Here is a 19,485-nt window from a genome sequence, read left to right as displayed (position 1 = left end):
CTTTATGTTTTAAGGGAGAGATCAAAAGTAAAACACAGAAGTGAGAATTTTAAAGAAATGTTACTACATTTCTGAAAGCTACATGAGGATCCTTAAAAAGAATATGTAATTGTCTTGCTTGTGCAGTATCTGGGCAACCTCAGTTTAAAATAATGTGTAACAGTGGACGTTTTGAAGTAAAATATTAAAAAAAAAATCAGAATTAATGTAATTATTGGTGGAAAAGATTTCTCTCAGTCTGTCTTCCCACCTAAGTTAACATTTAGAAGATAGTTTTCTTGCAGTTGTAGTTCTTTGAGAGCAAAAATACTGATTTATAGTTAGTGCAATTATCATTTGTAATTTTCATGGTGTACTATTTGTTAGGACACCTGTAATCTTTGTGTGGATGCTTTGCTAGTGCTAATAAATAACATAAAAACATTTTTTGTTTCATTGCAAATGTAACAGCACTCTATAAAACCTATGTGCCAAGCACAGAGGTTACCCTTTTAGGTAGATTACCATCTGGCCAGCAGTCAAGTGCTGAAAACTGCTGACTAACGGAGCAGGACTTGCCAGTTGTGGGATTTGTGGGAGCTGGAGTGGGTCTTCTTTACCTGAAAGTTTCTCTTGGCTTGGTTTGCCAGATTGTAATGCTGCATTTGAGAAACGTGGATTATGTCTGCTCCTGCTACACTGTGAACACAGCCTGGTTGGTGCCTTTGGGTTTGTGCTAAATAAGGGCTGTGTCGCAGCCTTCTCAGCATCATCTCAGCTGGATCTGCTTGAAATGCTGGTTTGCATTAAAGTAGGAATGAACCTGGTTGTCCTTCTTTTGACCTCTGTGAAGGAGCAGTTCTACTTTGTGAACGCTCTGGCTGAGGCACCAAAACTTATCTCTTCTGACTCGGATTTGTTCCAGCTGGAGGCACAGCTGGGTCTGTCGGAACACCTGCTTTGCATATGACAGGAGTGCTGGCGTGACAGGATATTGTAAAACTCTCAAGGTGTTGGAGCAACACTGTGAAATGGAGTAGACAGGACTTCTGATGTTGTTGGACAGCAGCAGAGAATGATGCATGCTGCCCCTTCGGAGGATTTAATTATAGTACAGTAAAATTGTCACCACTGCCTATCACAGCAGTGTACTCAGGAACACAAATTCACGTAGGAAGGCCCTGGGCACCTTGCACAGCTCTGTCCTTGGTTGACATGAGGAAGATCACAGCTCTGGAGGAATTGTCTTCTGGAATTTGCTCCTTCAGATAGCTCTGGGTTGGTGACTGATTGCTTTGGTATTGCTGGAGGTCCGTGAGTGGTTATTATTATCAACAGGATATTTACATCCACTGTTGCTGTGGAAGATCCCAGTTATTCTCCTATTACGGCTATTGAAACAACATCCTGTTCTCCAGGAACCTGGAAAAAAGGGCCTGAAGTGATAAATGGAGAAAATGTCAGGCTGAAGATATGAGAGTGCTGTTGTGTGGGATTACCAGTATCCCATTCCAGCATGGCAACCTAAAACGCAAGGACACACATGTAATTGTTCAGAGAAACGATGCAGAGTTCTGCCTAAGCAGTCCAACTGCACAGGCAGATGCTGGGCTCAAAACACCGTGGGGTGTTTTTTAGGACTCTCTGTGCTCATTTGATTTGGTTTTCGTTTTGTCTTAATGCATGCAGTAGGTTCACCCACTTTCCCTTATTTAGAGGCTAATGCTCTATTTTTTGCTATAAAAATAATCCTTGAAAGATATAAATAGATAAATACTTTGTGTTTTAAATTATGTATAGAAGTTATTTAAAGAAAAATAAGCAGCTTTATTGTGACCAAATTACGTGCTATTTTATGTTGTGAAATAAAGCCATAGCTCAGCATCCTATAGTAAATGATCCACCTGTCTAGTCAACAGCATATTTTCAAAGCTGCATTTGAAGTTCTTTATGAAAGTCTTGTTTTGCAGTTTCTGCACAGTGTATCCACTCAAAGTGTGAAGATAACTGGAAAACTTTCTTTTTACTACAAACAGAAGTTGATATTGAGTCAACCAGTGCAGCAGACTGTACATTTTTAAGATTTGTTGGGTAAGCCTTGGTGGTTTGGGTAGCATTATATTGTGTTAGCAATATGACTTTCTGCTTTCTGGTGCTTTAAATGGGCAGTTGATTGATGAAGAAGTTTCAAAAAAGGGTCTAAAAGCAGCAGACAATTAATTTCCTTCATACAGCTTTGCTGGCCTTCCCCTCCCCAGATGTACTCTACTGTTTTATGCTATTTCTTCTAAGCATAAGCACAGTTACATAAAGTCACAGGAAAAAAAGTATACCAAAAAACCCAGACTCAAACAAAATAGGATATGTCTTTGACTCTTCTGATAAGGGGCAGGGATAGCTATAATTGACTAAAAAAATCACCTTAATTTGGATTTTCTATGATAGTGCAGTATTCATTGTAGGTCATGTAAGCTTAGTCTACTGATTGAAAAAAATTGCATTTGTTTTATGAGCTGTATTGCTACATTTGACTTAGCAGCATGTAATAAGGCATTGGTAACTTAAGTATGTTTACAAAGTATTCTGAATAATTATGCTCTTCCATGAGTTTGAAGAACAGTTCATCTTGATGAGAACTTTGAGAAATACTTATCTTCAAATTGAAAAAAAGCCACAAATAGCCTTAACAGCAATGTAAAGAGATTTCTAGAGAGCAAAGAAGTTTTGATATTGAAAGTGCGATTCAGGAAAACTTGTTCAAAATTATGCACAGTGTACAAATCTTATTCCTGTGATCTTTTTTCTCTGTTGAGTTTTATTTGGTTTGCTGTCTAAAATAAACCACATTTTTTCACTGTGCTGAGGAGAATGTATGCATGTTCCCCTTTTGGTTGAAACAGCAGAAGTTTGCATTGCTTTCTGGTGGTTCTTTAGGGAAGCTTGTAGTTTTAAGATAGTGATGGGAAGTAGCTCTGGAGTATGCAAAGTTTTTGAAAGTAAATAAAAATTTAATAAAGGAAAGAATAAAAATTTTCCCTCATCCTTTTCTAGGCAAAACAGAGCTGTTTCCCTTGCTTTTTCTAGTCATGTAATCTGAGATTTTTTTCCCCTCCAAATTTTAAAGGTTTGGAGGAAAAACTTGTAGCACTCACTGTGTTCTTCTTGAACACAAGTTTTGTAGCACCACATTGTATTGAAAAGTGGTTCTGGTTTCTTCTCTTGACTGCTTTCTTCAAAACTTACGTTAAAAAAGATGGGTACGGACACTAATTATGTTTATTCCCAAACTATATAATTTTGAGTTTGCTGCCACTGAGAGTGCAATTCAAGTCATTAGTCAGAGCGGACAGAAACAGACAGTGGAGGAATATGATATCTGCTGGAACTTTTAGTTATGCCGACATTTCTTCTACTGGCCTGTAGATATTAAATAATTAATATTAGATTAGAATCCTTAGAACTAAAGTAATTCCCTTATAGAAATCAGGTCATCATAGTGTGCTAGTGTGCAAGTGCTGTCTTTACAGATATTTGGCCTTGTAACAATCTTTCCATAGAAAGTGATTCATATGAAGCTTTTTATAAATATCTTCTTGCTGACTAGTAGGGAAGCTTCCAGTTTTCTCCTTGACTGCTTTCAGAGCTCTTCTTTGTGAATTTGCAGTCATTAATATTAAATTTTTCCCTAAATTACTGCTTTGAATCATGAATCCTCATTTTATGCTTTCCTATTTGGACTATTTCCCTTCAGGAATTTTATTAAATAACACCAATCTTGCTTTTTTCCAACTTTGTTCATTATTTAATCTTTAAACCTTTTTTTTTAGCAAGAAGTTTAAATTAGTTCTTCACTTTAATCTGTTTGTATGAAATAAAATGTAAAAGTCTCTTGTTTAAAGGAAACTGAAGAGATCTTCCTTGTATTTGTGGTTGCCCACTTTGGGTTGCAAGTTGAATCTGTGGGGAAACAGCATAAACTACAGTTGTTTGGTATATGTATGTATTTTTATGGGACAAAGCCTCAGGCCACTAAGTGAGGAGGAAAATGAACTATATTCTGGAGGGGAATTAAAAGCCAAACAGTGGACTTTGAAAGTTATGACTCTAGTTATAACCAAACCAAGTCTTTGGTTATAACTGTGCTGTAAGTGGGATGGTGTGCTGTTGCTTATGAGCAACAGGTAGGTGAATTTTGTGGCTATTGTATTTAGTTACGGTATGCTGACTAAGTCCTGTGTCCTAGTTTATTCTTATACAGCTCTGCCTAATACAATTTTCCTATTTTCTGTTATCTTCATAGTTTCACCTGTCTGTTCTATCCATAAACATTGGGGGGTTTTAAATAACAGCATTTTAAAATTTGCCTTGGTACATATTGCAGAATTAAACATCAGCTTTCAGAAAAATTCTAAAATAACCTTAGACATCTTTGAGTCACTGGAGCATCATGATGTCTGTGGTTTGTGTTCTCCATATGTAAATGGCATGTATTTAGCTAGCAGTTTGCAAATTGTCCTCCTGAAATACCATATGAAATGAATGCTGTTGGCGATTAAGAGCTTAATGAGCAATTTGGTACTTTTTACAAATGTTTGTCAAATAGTAGAATAGCGATGGAGAAGAGATGGTTCCCATCTCTGCATTACTGTTCATAATAAAGTCCAAGTGATGCTCCTGAGTCATATATCATCTTAGATTTCTGATTTCATATATAATCATACAATGGCCCGGTTGGAAGTGACCTTAAAGATCAGCTAGATCCAACCCCTCCGTCATGAGCAGGACACCTTCCACTAGACCAGGTTGCTCAGAGCCCCATCCAGCCTGGCCTTGAACTCTTCCAGATATGGACCATCCACAGCTTCTCTGGGCAACCTGTTCCTCCAAGTACTACAAAACATAAGCAAGTCACGTGCAGTATATTGCAAGTACAAGTATTTATCAGATTTTGTTCCTCTTTATTGTTTACATATCTGTTGATAATAAGGAAGTAGGTGAGCCCCTGGCCTGCAGATCTATAGCTTGTATTGTTTGAAACAGTAATCGTAGGCACAAGCCTTCTTTGAAGGAGTAGGTTGTGTAATACTGTAGTTAGTAATATTTATTGGGGTAATTACTGATGGTGTTTTCTGCATGTCAGGATGTATGTACACTGTGGGACAGTATTTTAAAAAATTGAGGGAATTAAAAAGAATGATTATGTTTCATCTTGTCCCTTGGGTAGAGGTGCAAGTGGTAGAGACCCGAGGCAGGCAGCGTGGGGTGTTTTGCGCAGTGCAGAACAACTTCAGAAGAGGAGACAAAAAGTCTGTGATGGAAGGAGGTGTGAGGGCTCTGCAGGTTTAGTAGGAATGCTGTCTTGGAAGACAATAACTGTATAGTGGAATGAGCCTGAATATTCAAAACTTGGTTGGTTTTTAAGAAATGTAGATTAGGCACTTAATAGAGGTTGACTGAATTTTTAGAGTAAATAAGTAATAAACAATAATGTCAGCTCTTATACTTTTAAAGTATTTTTCCTCTAAACATTTCTTTCCTACTAATACAGGAAGCAGAGTTTTTTGTTTGGGGAAGCTCTAAAATCACTGAATACTGCTAGGCACAATGTTATGAAAATGTTCAAAGGAACTTATTTGGTTGAGGGGAGACTGAGAGCTTTCCATCTCTGAGATGGGTTAAAGGCATGAGGGCTAAAATTTGAGTGATTATATTCTGAGACCAGAATAAAATACATGGAACTTCTCAATAAAGTTATCAGCATTAGACCAAATAGTGTCATGTATGAAAAGAAGGCAGCACCTGGAGGAAGCACTTGGAGCTTGCATGTTGAAATTTCAGTCGCTGTAGTCATAGATCAGTCCTCTAAGTGCTCCTCCTGAGTCTTCAGCATTGTTTCTTGGGAGAACTTCAGTGTGCAGGGAGACCTTATTGGTGAAAACAAAGCTTGATGATTGTTCTTTGATAAATTCAGGAGAGTTCTTGAGTTGGCAGTGCCTGTCGTGCTGCTTCTGGGTGGAAGGCCATTAACTGATAGATGTCACATTTTGAGGTATATTGTCAGAGTTGGTCCTGGTGTCTTTAAGGCGATATTCTTCTGCAAAATGGAGTTTTGACTTGTTGCATTCATTTGAGTAAAAAGTAGTAGACATACCCTAGAGAGAAATTTGGTAAATAAACAGCATAAATTTCTATGAGCTGTTACCCTAGTAATGCCTGCAGCACTTACAAAATTGGTGGGATTTAGGTTCATGTCTAAGCAATAGTGCACACTTCCAGTAGTTAAAAGGTATGGAAAATGAAGGTCTGCTGGACTAGAACATAGCAAAATTTCTGAGGTTGCTGGGTGAAATAAGTGCCTTGTCAATAGGTACTTGTTCAGTGGGTAGCTAAATATATTGGGGTTTGGTTTAATATTTTTTGTAGTAGGCTCCAGTTGTCTGTCCTAAGTAAAATAGTGCATGTTGAAAGTGATCTCAGGAGGTGATCTGTTCAAAATCCTTGCAGGACAAACTTTGTTCAGATTGATCAGGGCCTTTTCCAGTCCTGTTTTTAGTATCCAAGCAGTTGGGGCCTTTAGCTAATGTGATAGCCTACTAACCTGTTACTGCAAATCGTTTTTTCCTTGTTGTTGTTTTATGTAACTAACTTTGGACAGAAAATTCTTTCTAACTATGGAAAACAGTGCTGAGGAAAACAAAATCTGATCACTGCAGAGGGTTGTGTTCTTTGCATGCTGCTTGATGTTAATGTCACTCACCCCTTCATTGTAGCAATCAGATTACCAATCTTCCATCTCTTCTCCTTGTCTCATCCATGCATCCCACATTCCAGCATGCATGCTACTTGCCATTGCAAGCAAACAGAAGGCACGTAGCCTGGGATTTCAGATATTTTGCTCAGTGGGTGGGAAAGGACCTCCCTGCTTGTACAGCCATAGGCTTTGCTCCAGAATTAGTATGTTATATTCCTCTGCTGGAGTTACTTCTTTTGTTTGGATCTTACTGGGTTTAAATCTATGACTTTTCCTTCTCTCTGGTTAATAAGTATCATCTTGGAGGTCTATTATTGGAGGAGCTGTTGCTTTTTATTGAACTATGGGTGCAGAAAGGTGTCCAAGTACTTGTGAAAAACATTGAAATCCAGAAATTAGAAGGGAAATTTTAGAGTTAGGCATCTAAGAAGGAGGAGGAGGTGAAAAAAAACTTTATATTTCAGGTACTTGAAAAGAATGTGTCATTTGTGCTTCTGAATTTTGTAATATGCTCTAGTTTTTGAAACTTGACATGTTATCGATTCATTATCTATCAGAACTGCATGGTCAACACTCCTTGAGAACCAGAGAAGTGGAGTGCTTAATAAAGTATATTACACCTTTATTATACGGTCTTACTGGTTTTCTGTAATGCTGCCATGGAGAATCCAGTTAAGGAGATTTAGAAATCATAGAGGAAAGCACTCAAAATGTCATTAAATCTCTTTAAATGCTTGAAATAAATTACTGTTTAATGAGATCTGCTTTAGGTTATGCAGAAAACTGGAGAAAATACTGCATTTTGACTCACTCTGTTTGTAGACTGTCCACAAAAGAGTCCTTGATGGCAGTAACTAATGGCATCTCTCAAGGATTCTTGTATATGTAAATTAGCTGCTTGTGCTCTTGAGAAGTTCCTCTCCACAACATAGAATAGAGAACACTGCAGACTTGTAGGCCTGTGATAGAATTCAAACTGATTCCCGGTATCTTCTTGGAAAACTTTCCACAGTGAAGAACTTCTTTGTACATTAACATCTGTATTTTACTTAAATTTGTGTTCTAACAAGGAACATCTGTCGGTGTGTAAAGATAGCACTTGTGTGTTTTGTACAGAGGTTATTTCACAGGCAAGTTTGCACATGGGAGAGTTTTGTATCTGTATTTTTTCCTGCCAGGGAAATAAAGGAGAGAGTTGTCATTAACTGGAAGGGACCATTTTTAGGTGCTGAAAACAGGAAATCCACAGGATATTAGTGTACTCATCTTCATGATGTGGAGAGAAATACTTGCTGCTTGTGAATTTTTTTAGGTGTAGAGAGCCTGCTGAGTGTACCATCATATGAAGAGAACATGAATGAGATGAATGCCGTTGCATGGGTTTAATTGCCAAGAGATGAAGGAATTTGCTGAGAATTGTATTAACTGCTTAGCAAAGAAATGTCAGTGTTGCTCAATGGCCATTACTAATGCCATTTCTGTAGATAACTTTAGAAAATCTCCTTCAAACCAAACACTCTTCTCTTGATCCTCTTTACTAGCTACGGCTTTTTGCAGATAATCTACATGTAAGAAAAGGCAGTTCTTTTGTAGTATCTGATTTCAGTGGCATTCATTGAATTAGTTGAAACCATAGGTGGACTTCCTCATCTTCTGTTAAAATGTCCAAATAAAGTTGCTCTATATGTTTGGCCATATATATCCTACAAATGATGACACCTGCCTACCTCTGTGGGTGTTTTGTTTCGTTGTTTTGGGAGTTTTTTGCGGGGGGAGGGGGTTGGGTTTGTTTTGGTTGTTTGTTGTGTTTTTTTTTTCCAGACTAATTTTCTTATTAGTTTACCTTGCATTGAAGGATAACAGAAAATATTCTGGGATGAAATGATAGTAGTCCTTGTCATCCTGAGTTTATACATTGCTGCCACGTTCTTACCTTTGCTCTTCTGTGGAAGACCACTGAATTTGCACTTTATTGTACCTTAGTTTCCCTTTAAACAGGTTTTGATATTTCAACATGATGATTGATTTCTAAACTCCTTCCCAGACAGAGTAATTTTGAAGGGGATGTTAATTTTGAAATGTTTCTTTCTAGCTTACAATTTATACATTGATTTAAAGTTTTCTGCTGCCCCCTTAATTAATATGATAAATCAAATTTAAATACTTCCTCTTACTTTTTCCACTACGTTGCATTTTTTTTCTTGGAGCACTTACAAATGCATCCTGTATAATTAATTTTCATGTATTTGAATTCAGAGTGCATTGTGGAATTCAAACAATCCTATGTTTGGAACCTTATCTGATACTAGCGTTCCTGTGCAACGTCCTACTGCTCTGTTGTGGTTTACCACTGCCAGATGCTCTTCCTTTGGTGTGTGTGCGTGTTGCACGTTGTTCAGCCCTTGTCCTTGGGATGCCACATTTAACAGCTCCTGTTTCTGAAGCAGCAGATTTACCAGTGTCAGATCTCCAGCTTATGATTCCTGAGGCTATGTCCCATCAGAAAAATTTGTGCTGTTTGTACCTTCCAGCAGAGCTGGAATTCAAAACTGTCTCATGTTTTAACTTCCCCAAGAATAAAAGTTTCCAAATGTAAAAGTGGAAAATGATGGCATTATCCTTTGTTTGTATAAAGTATAGATGGATTTTCAGCATCTGCTTGAAGTAATCAGTGGGAAAGTGTGTTGCTGAAGCCAGCAGATCACTAAACTTTAAATTGCTTGATTATTTTGTTCAGTTTAGTTCTTCTGCTGGTTCCAAAATAGTTTGACATCTTACACAAAGTAATTATTATCAGTTAATTACTGCTAAATGTGGAGAAAAATTAATAGGTTTTAATTTTTTCAATCTGTTTAGCCATCTATAATATGATTTCCTTAGATTCACCTTCAGGTAGGTATTGCTTCCAAAATGCTTCTCCCTTTTAATTTGTTACTAGCAAGAAGGCTTTTCTTACTAATTGCATTTCAAATACTCATAAAAAGTGGTCAGATTTACTATATCGGGGAAAGTATATGTGAGATTGAGTTACACTTTGATATAGCTGGATATTTTCACCTGGCATACAGTGGGAAACCTATGATAGTCAGTTTTCTTGGGTCAGCAGAACAGAGATCTCTCTCTCTCTATGAAGAATAGCAGGAAGATTTTATGTTCTCCTGTTTTTTCAAAGCTTTATGAGAAGAAACTGGCATTTTGTTTATTTATTTACTTTGATTTTTTAGAGTGAAAAATGAAAGAAGTGATGGTTCAATTTTTGTTTTTCTTTCATTTATTAGATTAGTCCTGGGCATGCTTTCTGCTTTTGCTACCTTGGCAAAACGTTTTTGTTCTTTAAAATAGTGGTTTAAATGTTATTAATTTTTAAATAGTTGCATGAATAGCTGCAAGGTACTAATTCTGGTTTAGTTTTCACAGAGGAGATAACAAAGAGATGTGCAATGTTCTTTTCAGGAGCATCTCCTACATTTGGAATACATTTTTAAATCAACTTACCTAACCAAGAGTTGAACTGACCGATGTTTTCAGGGGATGCACAGTGTGATGTTTTTCTGTTACTGAATTAATAAAAGCTTTACCTTTAATGTGTAAAATGTTCAGAGATGGAGAAATGTACCAGATACCTCCTTGGAAGTCTTGCTGAAAATGTACCTTGCACATGAAATCTTTACTTGTTATTCAGTGAATCAATCCTTTTTGTAAGTTACAAGTTTAATTCAATTCCTCCTTCAGAAAGCACGTTTTGTGAAATGCTTTTTCTTTTCTTATTCGTCTGTAGGTTCCTTCAGAGAAATCGGAATCCTTTGCATCCATGTTGAGAAGTTCTCCTTTAATTCAGATGGGGCCTGCCAAAGATAAAATTGCCATTGGTCAAATATTCCATATTGTAGGAGATGACCTTTACATAGATTTTGGTGGCAAGTTTCACTGTGTGTGCAAAAGACCAGAAGTTGATGGCAAGTAAGTAGTAAAGTTACGGTAGGTGATTAATATGTGTGAATGACACACTGAAACGCTTAGCCAAAGGGACTTGACCATCTTCTGGGCTGAGCTTAGATAGATTGTATGAATCTTGTGGTTTAAACTGTGGAAGTTAACATATTGTGCAGAATGAAAGTATGACCACAAACAGATCTGTGTAGCTCACACATCATTGTCTGGAATGCAGGTTCCTTTGCACATTTGCTTTATTGCTGTCTACATTATTCCAGTTTATGATGGGCAAATGACAAAGTGTTTTGTCACTGTAGAAAAGAGAAATAATTACCATCAGAGTTGTTAAAACAAGCACTGTGTATTGAAATCCTTGGGAGTTCTGTGGATGTGGAACTTTAATCCCGTGTAAATTGCTTCTTAGGCAGGAGCCATCTATGCTAAATATGTGTACATGAGGTGACGTACTGGGGAGTTTACATGTTATTTGTGATAATATGGTTCATAGCAGAGGATCAGTGCTAATGTGGTCAAATATTCCATATTGTAGCAGGTGATTTTATACAGATTTTGGCACAAAGTTTCACTGTGTCCTGAAGTAGAACAACTCTGGTGGAACTAGAACAGCTGCACTCAAGGATTTGTTAGTTAGAGAGCTAAAAGATAAGGAAGCAATGAATTCTAGTAGAAATAGTATTTATAAACTTTCTTGACTGTCTTTAGCACCTTGTGATTATGTATTATTTAAAGATCTCTTGTCTATTTAATTTGTCTCCAGTTTGCTTTAGCACCTAGTTTTTAATATGTAGGCAAAATACCATATTTTTGAATTCATAGCATCAGAATATTTTAGTCCATCTCTTTTCCCTCTTCCTTTTCCCTGAGAGAGGAGGAGCATTTTTATTAATCTGCAATATCACTGTTTCTAAAACATTAAATATGATTCCTGTGATAATCAGTTCTGAAATAGCTGATTTAACAAAAAGAGTTTTAACAAAAGTCATCACACATTTGTGTGCAAGTCTGTGATAGTATTTTATCAGAGCATTTTTGTACTTCACTTCCTTTTTTTGGCAGGTCTATGACTTTCAAAGCAAGTGTGATTGATATTCCAGGCTGAACTGAGTCCTTTGTGCCTGTCACATTTGGCAGCAGTCGAAGATTTTCTTAATCTTTTGCTGCTGCTTTAGTGATGAAGCCCTTGTTGCTCTTTACATCTCTTGTTAATGCTAAATTGAGATGAACTTTGCCTTTCCCAAGGCCATTCTTGCATGCCTGAGGCGTTCTTCTATATTAATCTCAATCTATGACCATTCATTCTGGTTTTGTGGTAGAGTTCAGACTGAAGCTCCCTATTCTGCTCAACTTCTGCACCTTAGGAAGGACCCCTCTGGAGCAGTGAGGAGTTGGTCCTTATAGATAGTGACCTCTTCTGGGCACTTTATCATGTCAGGACAGCTGCTTCTTTTCCCTGAGTAATCCAAAGTCTACTGTTCTGAAACCCACATCTTTCTTCTGCCACTTGCCTTTCTTACTTTCCTTCAGTGTTTAAGCTCTCACTGATGGTCAGTGCAGCCGAGGCTGACATCAGCTACCGTGTGCCCAAGCAGTTCTTACCTGCCCATGAGTGAACGTGTCCAGCAGAAGACCTGCCCTGCTTTGGCACCGCTGGTAAGAAAACCTCGCCAGGGCACTAGCAATAGCTGTTTTTGATCCCCAGCATAAAGGTCAGACTAGAATATCTTCTACCAAAGCTTGAAAGTAACTGGGTAGAATTTTCCGTATGTATTTAGATCTGTACCAGCTTACACTGGTGACTGCAGGAAGGTTTTTGTTACCATTGTTTCTGTTAATTCACTTGCTGACAAAAGTGACTGTATCACCATATTGTACGTGCATGTAATCAGTAGAACTGCTTACTGTTTTGCTTGCAAAATGTTTATTGTTAGTGCCAAGGAGAAGAACAGGCATTTTAATTTACAGATAACAGATGATTTCTTGAAGGCCATCAGTTCAGGACAGAAGAACCAGATTTGATCTTCAGACATGGAAATGCATGATACCATTTTTATGAAGTCAGTCTTGAACATGGCTCTTTTACTACCTGTATTCTGATACTGATTTTCAGTTTTATTGTACTGTCTTTTCAGGTTTTTGGCAACCTCCAAAATATTAGTTTAGCATCTTTAAAGGAAAAACCTTCTCTTGCCATTTATGTAAGGAACTGTCTCGTGAGGACATGTGCTTTTGATATTTCCTTGGTCATTTGGCTTTTTTCTCATTAGAAGTCAGCTATTTTCATGATACTATAATAAAATTTTCTTTCTCTTATATGTCCTATGCTCTTTGGAAGTGCTTCAGGTTACTTGAAAAGAATCAAAAAGCCTGCAAAAGGTTCTTGTCTGTAAAACTTGTTATCTTAAACTGCTCAGTCTGAATCTTGTCAGTTGTGATTTCTTGGAATGTCCATGTGAAAGACCCTGTAGTGCTACCACCATGTGGCCATTAAAAAGGATTCCACCCTAAAGACTGTAAAAATGGGTAAAAATGCGGCTATGAAAAACAGTGTCCCTCACTTGGAAAATTTGAAGTAGCTCCATAAATGCATTTTTTCCATCAGTTCTACTAAAAGAAGTGTCAACCTTTAAAACAAACAACAAACAAACAAACTACCACAAACTTTAAGTAAAAAAACCCACAACAGTATTGATGCAAAATTTAAATTGAATAAGCATTTGAAGAACCTGCTAGCCATTTCTGTTTGATTCTCATTGTTTTCCTTCTTTTGGAAAGCTGTTTCATAGAATTGCTATCAGCATTGATGATATTGAGACTGGAAGAAAACATCAGCTTAGTCAGAGATGAAACATATTGTTGGTAAAATTTCACTGGGGTCAGGCAAAGATGTATTTGATTATAAATATCAACAGTGGTTTATTTTGGATTTATTTAATGTGTCAGGAGTGTTTATTGCCATTACAAGTTCAAAAGCTCATGTAATATATGCTGGACTTATTAAATATATACTATAATTAGTAAAAATATGTTTCTTGATACACTTTGACTTAAATGCTTTATTAAATTTGCATTTTATGCCAAGAGCATAGCAATTCTGTTAAGTGTCCAAAGTTTATACAAATGAGAAAGTGTCTGTAGGAAAGTAAGGTTCATTTTCAGCTATGGGAAGAAAGTGGTGTATTTTTTTCTTTCTTTTAACATGCAGAGGAAATGAAGTCCTGAAGAAGAAAGTGTCTCTCTTACATCTCCAAATGAACAACAACTTAATCCATGGCAAAAAGGTGCTGTTACAACCTGCTTCTGCCATTATCAGATGGAATTCCTAAGAAGCAGAAAATATGGGAAGAGGTTGTGCTGACACTGCCTCTTGCATGGTCTGCACCTGTACTCTTAATGACCAATTCCCATCAAAAGCGCAATGGCTTTCAGCGATTTTCTAAAATGTAGGATTGCAGGACCAGCTTCCAAAGCGGATTAAACTGCTCCTCTCCATGCCAGTGTAATGAAGCTTTATTTTCAAAGACTGCTGTAACCCTCCAGCAACTCCAGTATTATCAGGCTGTAGGATCAGAAAGATACTTCCTTTATGCTTGAGTATGCAGCTGGTGCAGGGATTTCCAGTATATCCTGTGGCAATTTTACTTGACACCTTTTATACAGTGTGTATTTGCCAAACTTAAATAGTAGAGAAGGGCAGAAATCATTTGATGCCGGTTGTGATTTAGAACATGACAGCTTAATGAGCATCATAAAATATTACCTAATGCTGTTTCTGCAAATTGTATCAAAATATTTACTCTGGATGACTGCCAAGGTGAATTTTATTTGGGAAACATTTTAAATTCCTCTCTTTGTTCTATTTTTAAAATATTTTGTAGATAAGGGCAGAAGGGAATCCAATTTAAAATAATATATCTTTTTAGATTAGGTAATATGAATAAGGCTTGTTGTTTTCCAGCATATTCACTTTATTAAGAGTCTTAAATTTAAGTTGATACTGACATAAAAGTACTTGTAAGACTAAAAAAAAATCAATTAAAAAAAAGAGGTCCGTGTAGAGAAATGCTTTTCAGGGGGAAAGATTTCAATAAGACACCATTTGGTTTAGTTCCAGTTTTTGTAGTAAACAAAGTCACTGCGTGTTAAGCTGGAGGGTGAGTTTGGAGTTAACTACTCCATTTTGATGCCATGTTAATATGCTTCTTTAACACTGAGTGCATCCCAACCAGACTGAGCTGCCTCACACCAAGCATCTTGCTCTGGATGTGTGGCAAAGATACCTGCACAAGGGAAGGTGTCGGTGTGGTAAATTCACTCTTTGCTCGCTGAACCCTTGTTTCCCTGACTGTTACGTATGTAATGGTGCAAGATTACTATGGAAGGGTTTAGAGAGGTGATGTTGAAGACATAACCTTTCTAACTTTCCTTCAAAATGAAACAGAGACCACATAACTGGCAGTGGGGGGGCTGGACTGATAGAGAGACCCAGCACCCAGCTCCCATCCCCAAGGCCTTTGCTCTTTCTTTGCCAGAGGAATCACAGGCATCAAATTCATGTTTAACCTGATGTCTGTGACTAACTAGGAACAAAATCTCTGAGAGGCAGTATAGGCCACTACAGGATACATATCTGGTGGTAGTGGAGAGACTTAATGATGGTTTCCTTAGAGTATGTATTTCTTCCCTGTCCTGTACTGCTGCTGACTGCAGTGGTGCTGCTCTGGCAGCCTGGCACATCCTATAGCTTTCATGTCAAGCTTTGAATGTTGGTGGAACTATTACTGCTAAAAAAAAAAGAGGTAATGTGATATATAAAGGAAACATATCTTGCTGCAGTAGTGCTGGTTTTAGTTGTACATGTTTGTTTTTACAGTGATCTATTTCCTTCTTGCTGCCTATTGCCAGCAAAATAGCATTTATCTGTAATATGTAATTCTTGAGCGGAAACAAGGTAATTGCTAACCAGCAGTACAAGGGATACAATAAATGGTGCTCTTGCAAGTTTGATTTTCAAACTCATGCAGATGCAGAAAAAAACAGGTCATAACAAAGAGACTGGAAACCTATAGATACTTACTGATTTTTTTTTTTTAATTATAAATGCATGTTGAGGTTACTGATAAAATGCACGTGATGCTGGGTTAGTGTCCAAAATTGCTTCTGATTTTTGTGATGTAGAAAAGGCTCAAGGTCCTCTGAAGAATATTTTTCTAATTCCCACTTCTGGTAAACTCATTCCCATGAACACGGTAACTATGCTAGTAGAATTTTCTCATTCTGTCTGTGTGTTCAAATTGTTGCTGGTAGCTCATTGGCAATAAATCAGTGGTTTCGTCCTTCCCTGCTTCCCTTCTGTTAGGTTTGCATTCACAGCAGGTCAATCTTTTTCTTATGAGTCTGTCTAGTAGTAACCACAGTGTAAAAAAAATCTTTTAAGAAGATGGAGAAAATATGTAACCAGTCTCTTACAGGGAATGCATTATCTTCCTTCCTTCCATCATCATCTGCCATTGCCTGCTTCATGTGCTCCATTGCTAACAATTTGTAACCTTTCAGGTTCATTTTCTGTATTCTTTTTTTCAATACTGATAGTTATTATATATTTCCAATATAAATATAACGTAGATTTCTAACTAATTACAGTTCTATATTATTACATCTATTCAGTATTATAGAAGTTAGTATTTTTTAGCTTACATATTATTTCTCAGCTTTTTACCAGTATTTAACCACTGAACTGTTAGAATTTGCAGTTCTGTTGTGTCTTCTTAAGTAGTCACCATGTTTTAGAGGTGGCTGTATTGCAGCAGTATATGATATGTACCTTCTATTAATAATTTTGGAAAATTTTATTAGTAATTTTTGCTCATTAATACATAACTAAAGTAGAAATAATGAAACTTACAAAGATACCTATTTATATAATCATATTTAGTCAACATCAATAGTTACCTGGCCTTTCACACAAAATTTTCTCTTTACTTTTGTAGTCAGCTCTGATTTGTTGTTGTTGTTGTGTGTTTGTTTCTTTGTTTTTGGAAGCTATTTCTTGCCTGTCAAAAAAAAAAGCAGTGACGTCAGTAAGCAACTTGGGAGAATTTGTAAGTTTATATGACAGTGATTTCCTTGTGCCTGTAGTGTCAGATGGTTTACATCTCTCAGTGCCATATTGCTGACATTTGCAATACTAAATAGCTATCTGAAATCAAAGCAGTCTTCATACTTCTCTACTCTTTCCTCACTCTCCTTGGCTTCCAAGTTGTCCTACCTGTCAGGTAAGCATCTGCTTATTGGAGGGCAAAATCCCCCTGCATTTTGAAAGATGAACTTAGACTGTATTATGATTTTTGAATTGTTGAATAATTATGACCTGCTCTAATTTGCTCAGTATAAAACGAAGTGTGCACATAACTTTCCTGAATCTCTTCCAGTTTGTATCTTTTATGGAAAACATAACCAGACAGCTGGTCTCCACACTGTGAAAGCCAGTCTCTTTCTCTGATTAAAATTGCAAAAATGTCATGTTGAAATTCTCTGAGGACCAAGGTGGTTTGCACTAGTCATCAGCAAACTTGGGCTTTGGCACTCTGGTCAGCCTTTGGTCTCCAGCTTTGCCCAAATGGGAAAGGGAGGAATGGGAAGCAGGACTGATGCTGTCGTGTTCCCACATACAAACATTGCAACTTAAAAAGGAAGGCTTATTGTTTATATTCAAGAGGGCTAAATTCAAGGAGGTGGCAGGATCTCCCTTTTCTACAAAGCTTCCATATAGTGCAATTCACCATCGCTGGGAGCCCAAACAATGCGCACGGTGCCACTCTGTCTGCTGTCGAACAATTTCAGCTTGCTTTTTTTAAAACAGACATGAAGAATAGCCCTGTGATTGCAAACTTGGTCTGTGTGCTGCAGCAATAACCTCCGACTTATTTATAGCATTTTGGAAATTATAGCATTTTTATCCCCTATGGACACAGCTTATTATTTGCTTGGTTTTTTACAATTGTGACTGTTTTTGCCACCCACTGTATATCATTCTTCAGTGGTTATTTTCAACCACAAATGGAGGTGTTGGCTTTTTGTGGTTCTGTAATACACAAGACTGTGCTTCCAGAGTTCCCGGAATCCAGAGTCTGTAAACATTGTTTTGGACTACACTGTAAGTTTTCCATCCCAGATAGGTACTTCAGAGTTTAGTTAAAGTAATGTTACCATGTGACAGGTGCTGGTTATCAAAAATTCAAATAATCCATATTAAGGAGGCACACTGCACAGCATTTGGTACGGAATATATAGCATAGACCTAGGATTAAGGCCGCAGCAGTGCATGTGAGCCTGTTAATAATTTTTTCCTCTTAGTTTTTGCTTCTGTCATTAGTTTAAGGTAGCAGGGAGTAATGGGATCTGATGCCCTTTGGAAATAAAAAACCTCACAAAACTAGTAGCATTTACTGGTAAAAACACTGTGCCAGCTCTGTCTTCCCAGGGCATCGTGATAAATGGAAGATGGAATATGCTGTGTAAAACGTCTTGGGAGAACAAAGCAGTCCATAGGTGGCCTGGAGCTTTTTTGGCAATGTCAAAGTCTGTAAATACTCTTTAAGCCACACTTTTTCTCATATGTGGACGTGCACACATACACGATAGGGGAAAAAAAAGGCTTGGGAAACTTATTACTGCATTGGAATGCTTGAGTGTTGTCCGTAGGAGAAGAGGTAGGTTAACTCTCTCTTTTCCTCTAATCCAGGTGCTAGCTGTCAAGAACTGCATAAACTAGATTTATGAAGTCATGATTTGGCAGAAGAATTAAAACTGTTTCAAGTATTTTGTTCTGAGATTGATTAGAATAAATGACTTGAATCTCTGTGTGCAGCGTATTTGAAAATTTACCCCCCCCACACCTTTGAGAAAGCCTTGCTGTTAGCACACAGGGAGGAGCTCTCTCACTTAAATACTCCTAGTGAAGTATAATTAATTTCCTCAATAGCTAGACAAGGCTCAAGAAACCTCAGCCATTACAGATACAGAAGATTATGAAAACTCTAACGCTCCCCAACATGTTTTGCTGATCAGAGACTCTGGATGCCAGTGGATAGGGTCACGCCAGTTTTACAGGCATGTGGTACTTTTCAGGGGTACAGGGAACTGTACTTCACTAAACCACAGAGCGAGTTGCACATGTTTCTGTCTGAAAGTCTGGTCAGTTTGACCCGTACCTGTAACAGAGGTAAGGGTTAGATGAAAAAGCAGCCCAGGTTATTGAAGCAGTGTAACTGCTTTTATTAGGTTGGGTGTAACTGTGTGCTAAACCCTCTTCTTAGCATAATGAGTTGCGCTACAATGCTGTGCTGTTGTGGCCTTTGATTTCAGTTTGGGAGCCAGCTCAGTCTAAAGTAGCTCATGGGCTCCTCATGGCAGTCCTCTGAGAAGTGTAGACTTGCCCAAAGACAGAAGCTATTTAGTTTCTAGGTTGAGAAACTGAATTAATGATGTTTTGGACGAAAGGTGAATTATAAGTCTTCATATAACATAGATCTTACTCAGGAAAATTAATGCTATCATATAACCATGGAGTGGTAATTATTCACCCCTCTGGAACAATTTCAGTAAAGTCTGCAAAGGGAATTAACACAGCTAGGGAAAGACTGCAGGTAATATATATCAATCTCGAGCTCTTCAGAAGGTGTGAGTCAGGCCTCCCACGAATCATGATTTTAAAGTTGGTTTTATTTTTTGGTTTATGTCTTTTTGGGTTATTTAGTCTTTTGGTTCATATCCCTTTTTTTTTTTTTTTTTTTTTTTTTTTT

General features: G+C 37.4%; 1 protein-coding gene across 3 annotated transcripts in view; it reads left to right on the top strand.

Moving 5' to 3' along the window:
* The window catches only part of MRPS28 (mitochondrial ribosomal protein S28), a 75,767-nt gene that overhangs the window by 4,617 nt on the left and 51,665 nt on the right, over window positions 1-19,485 (top strand). For 2 of the 3 annotated variants that reach the window (XM_027893064.1, XM_027893063.1), the window contains exon 2: window positions 10,509-10,690. In XM_027893064.1, the coding sequence (XP_027748865.1) occupies window positions 10,509-10,690 (182 nt within the window). Of the gene's footprint in view, window positions 1-10,508; window positions 10,691-13,886; window positions 15,685-19,485 lie in introns of those variants that run through there. The other variant, XM_027893065.1, reaches the window with a different exon arrangement.

This window comes from Empidonax traillii, unplaced genomic scaffold (genome assembly GCF_003031625.1).
Source record: "Empidonax traillii isolate 1590-97213 ecotype Southwest subspecies unplaced genomic scaffold, ASM303162v1 scaffold378:size984864, whole genome shotgun sequence".
In the NCBI taxonomy this organism is placed as follows: domain Eukaryota; kingdom Metazoa; phylum Chordata; class Aves; order Passeriformes; family Tyrannidae; genus Empidonax; species Empidonax traillii.
The sequence above is the reverse complement of the archived record's forward strand: the minus strand, read 5'-3'. Positions and strand labels throughout refer to the sequence as shown.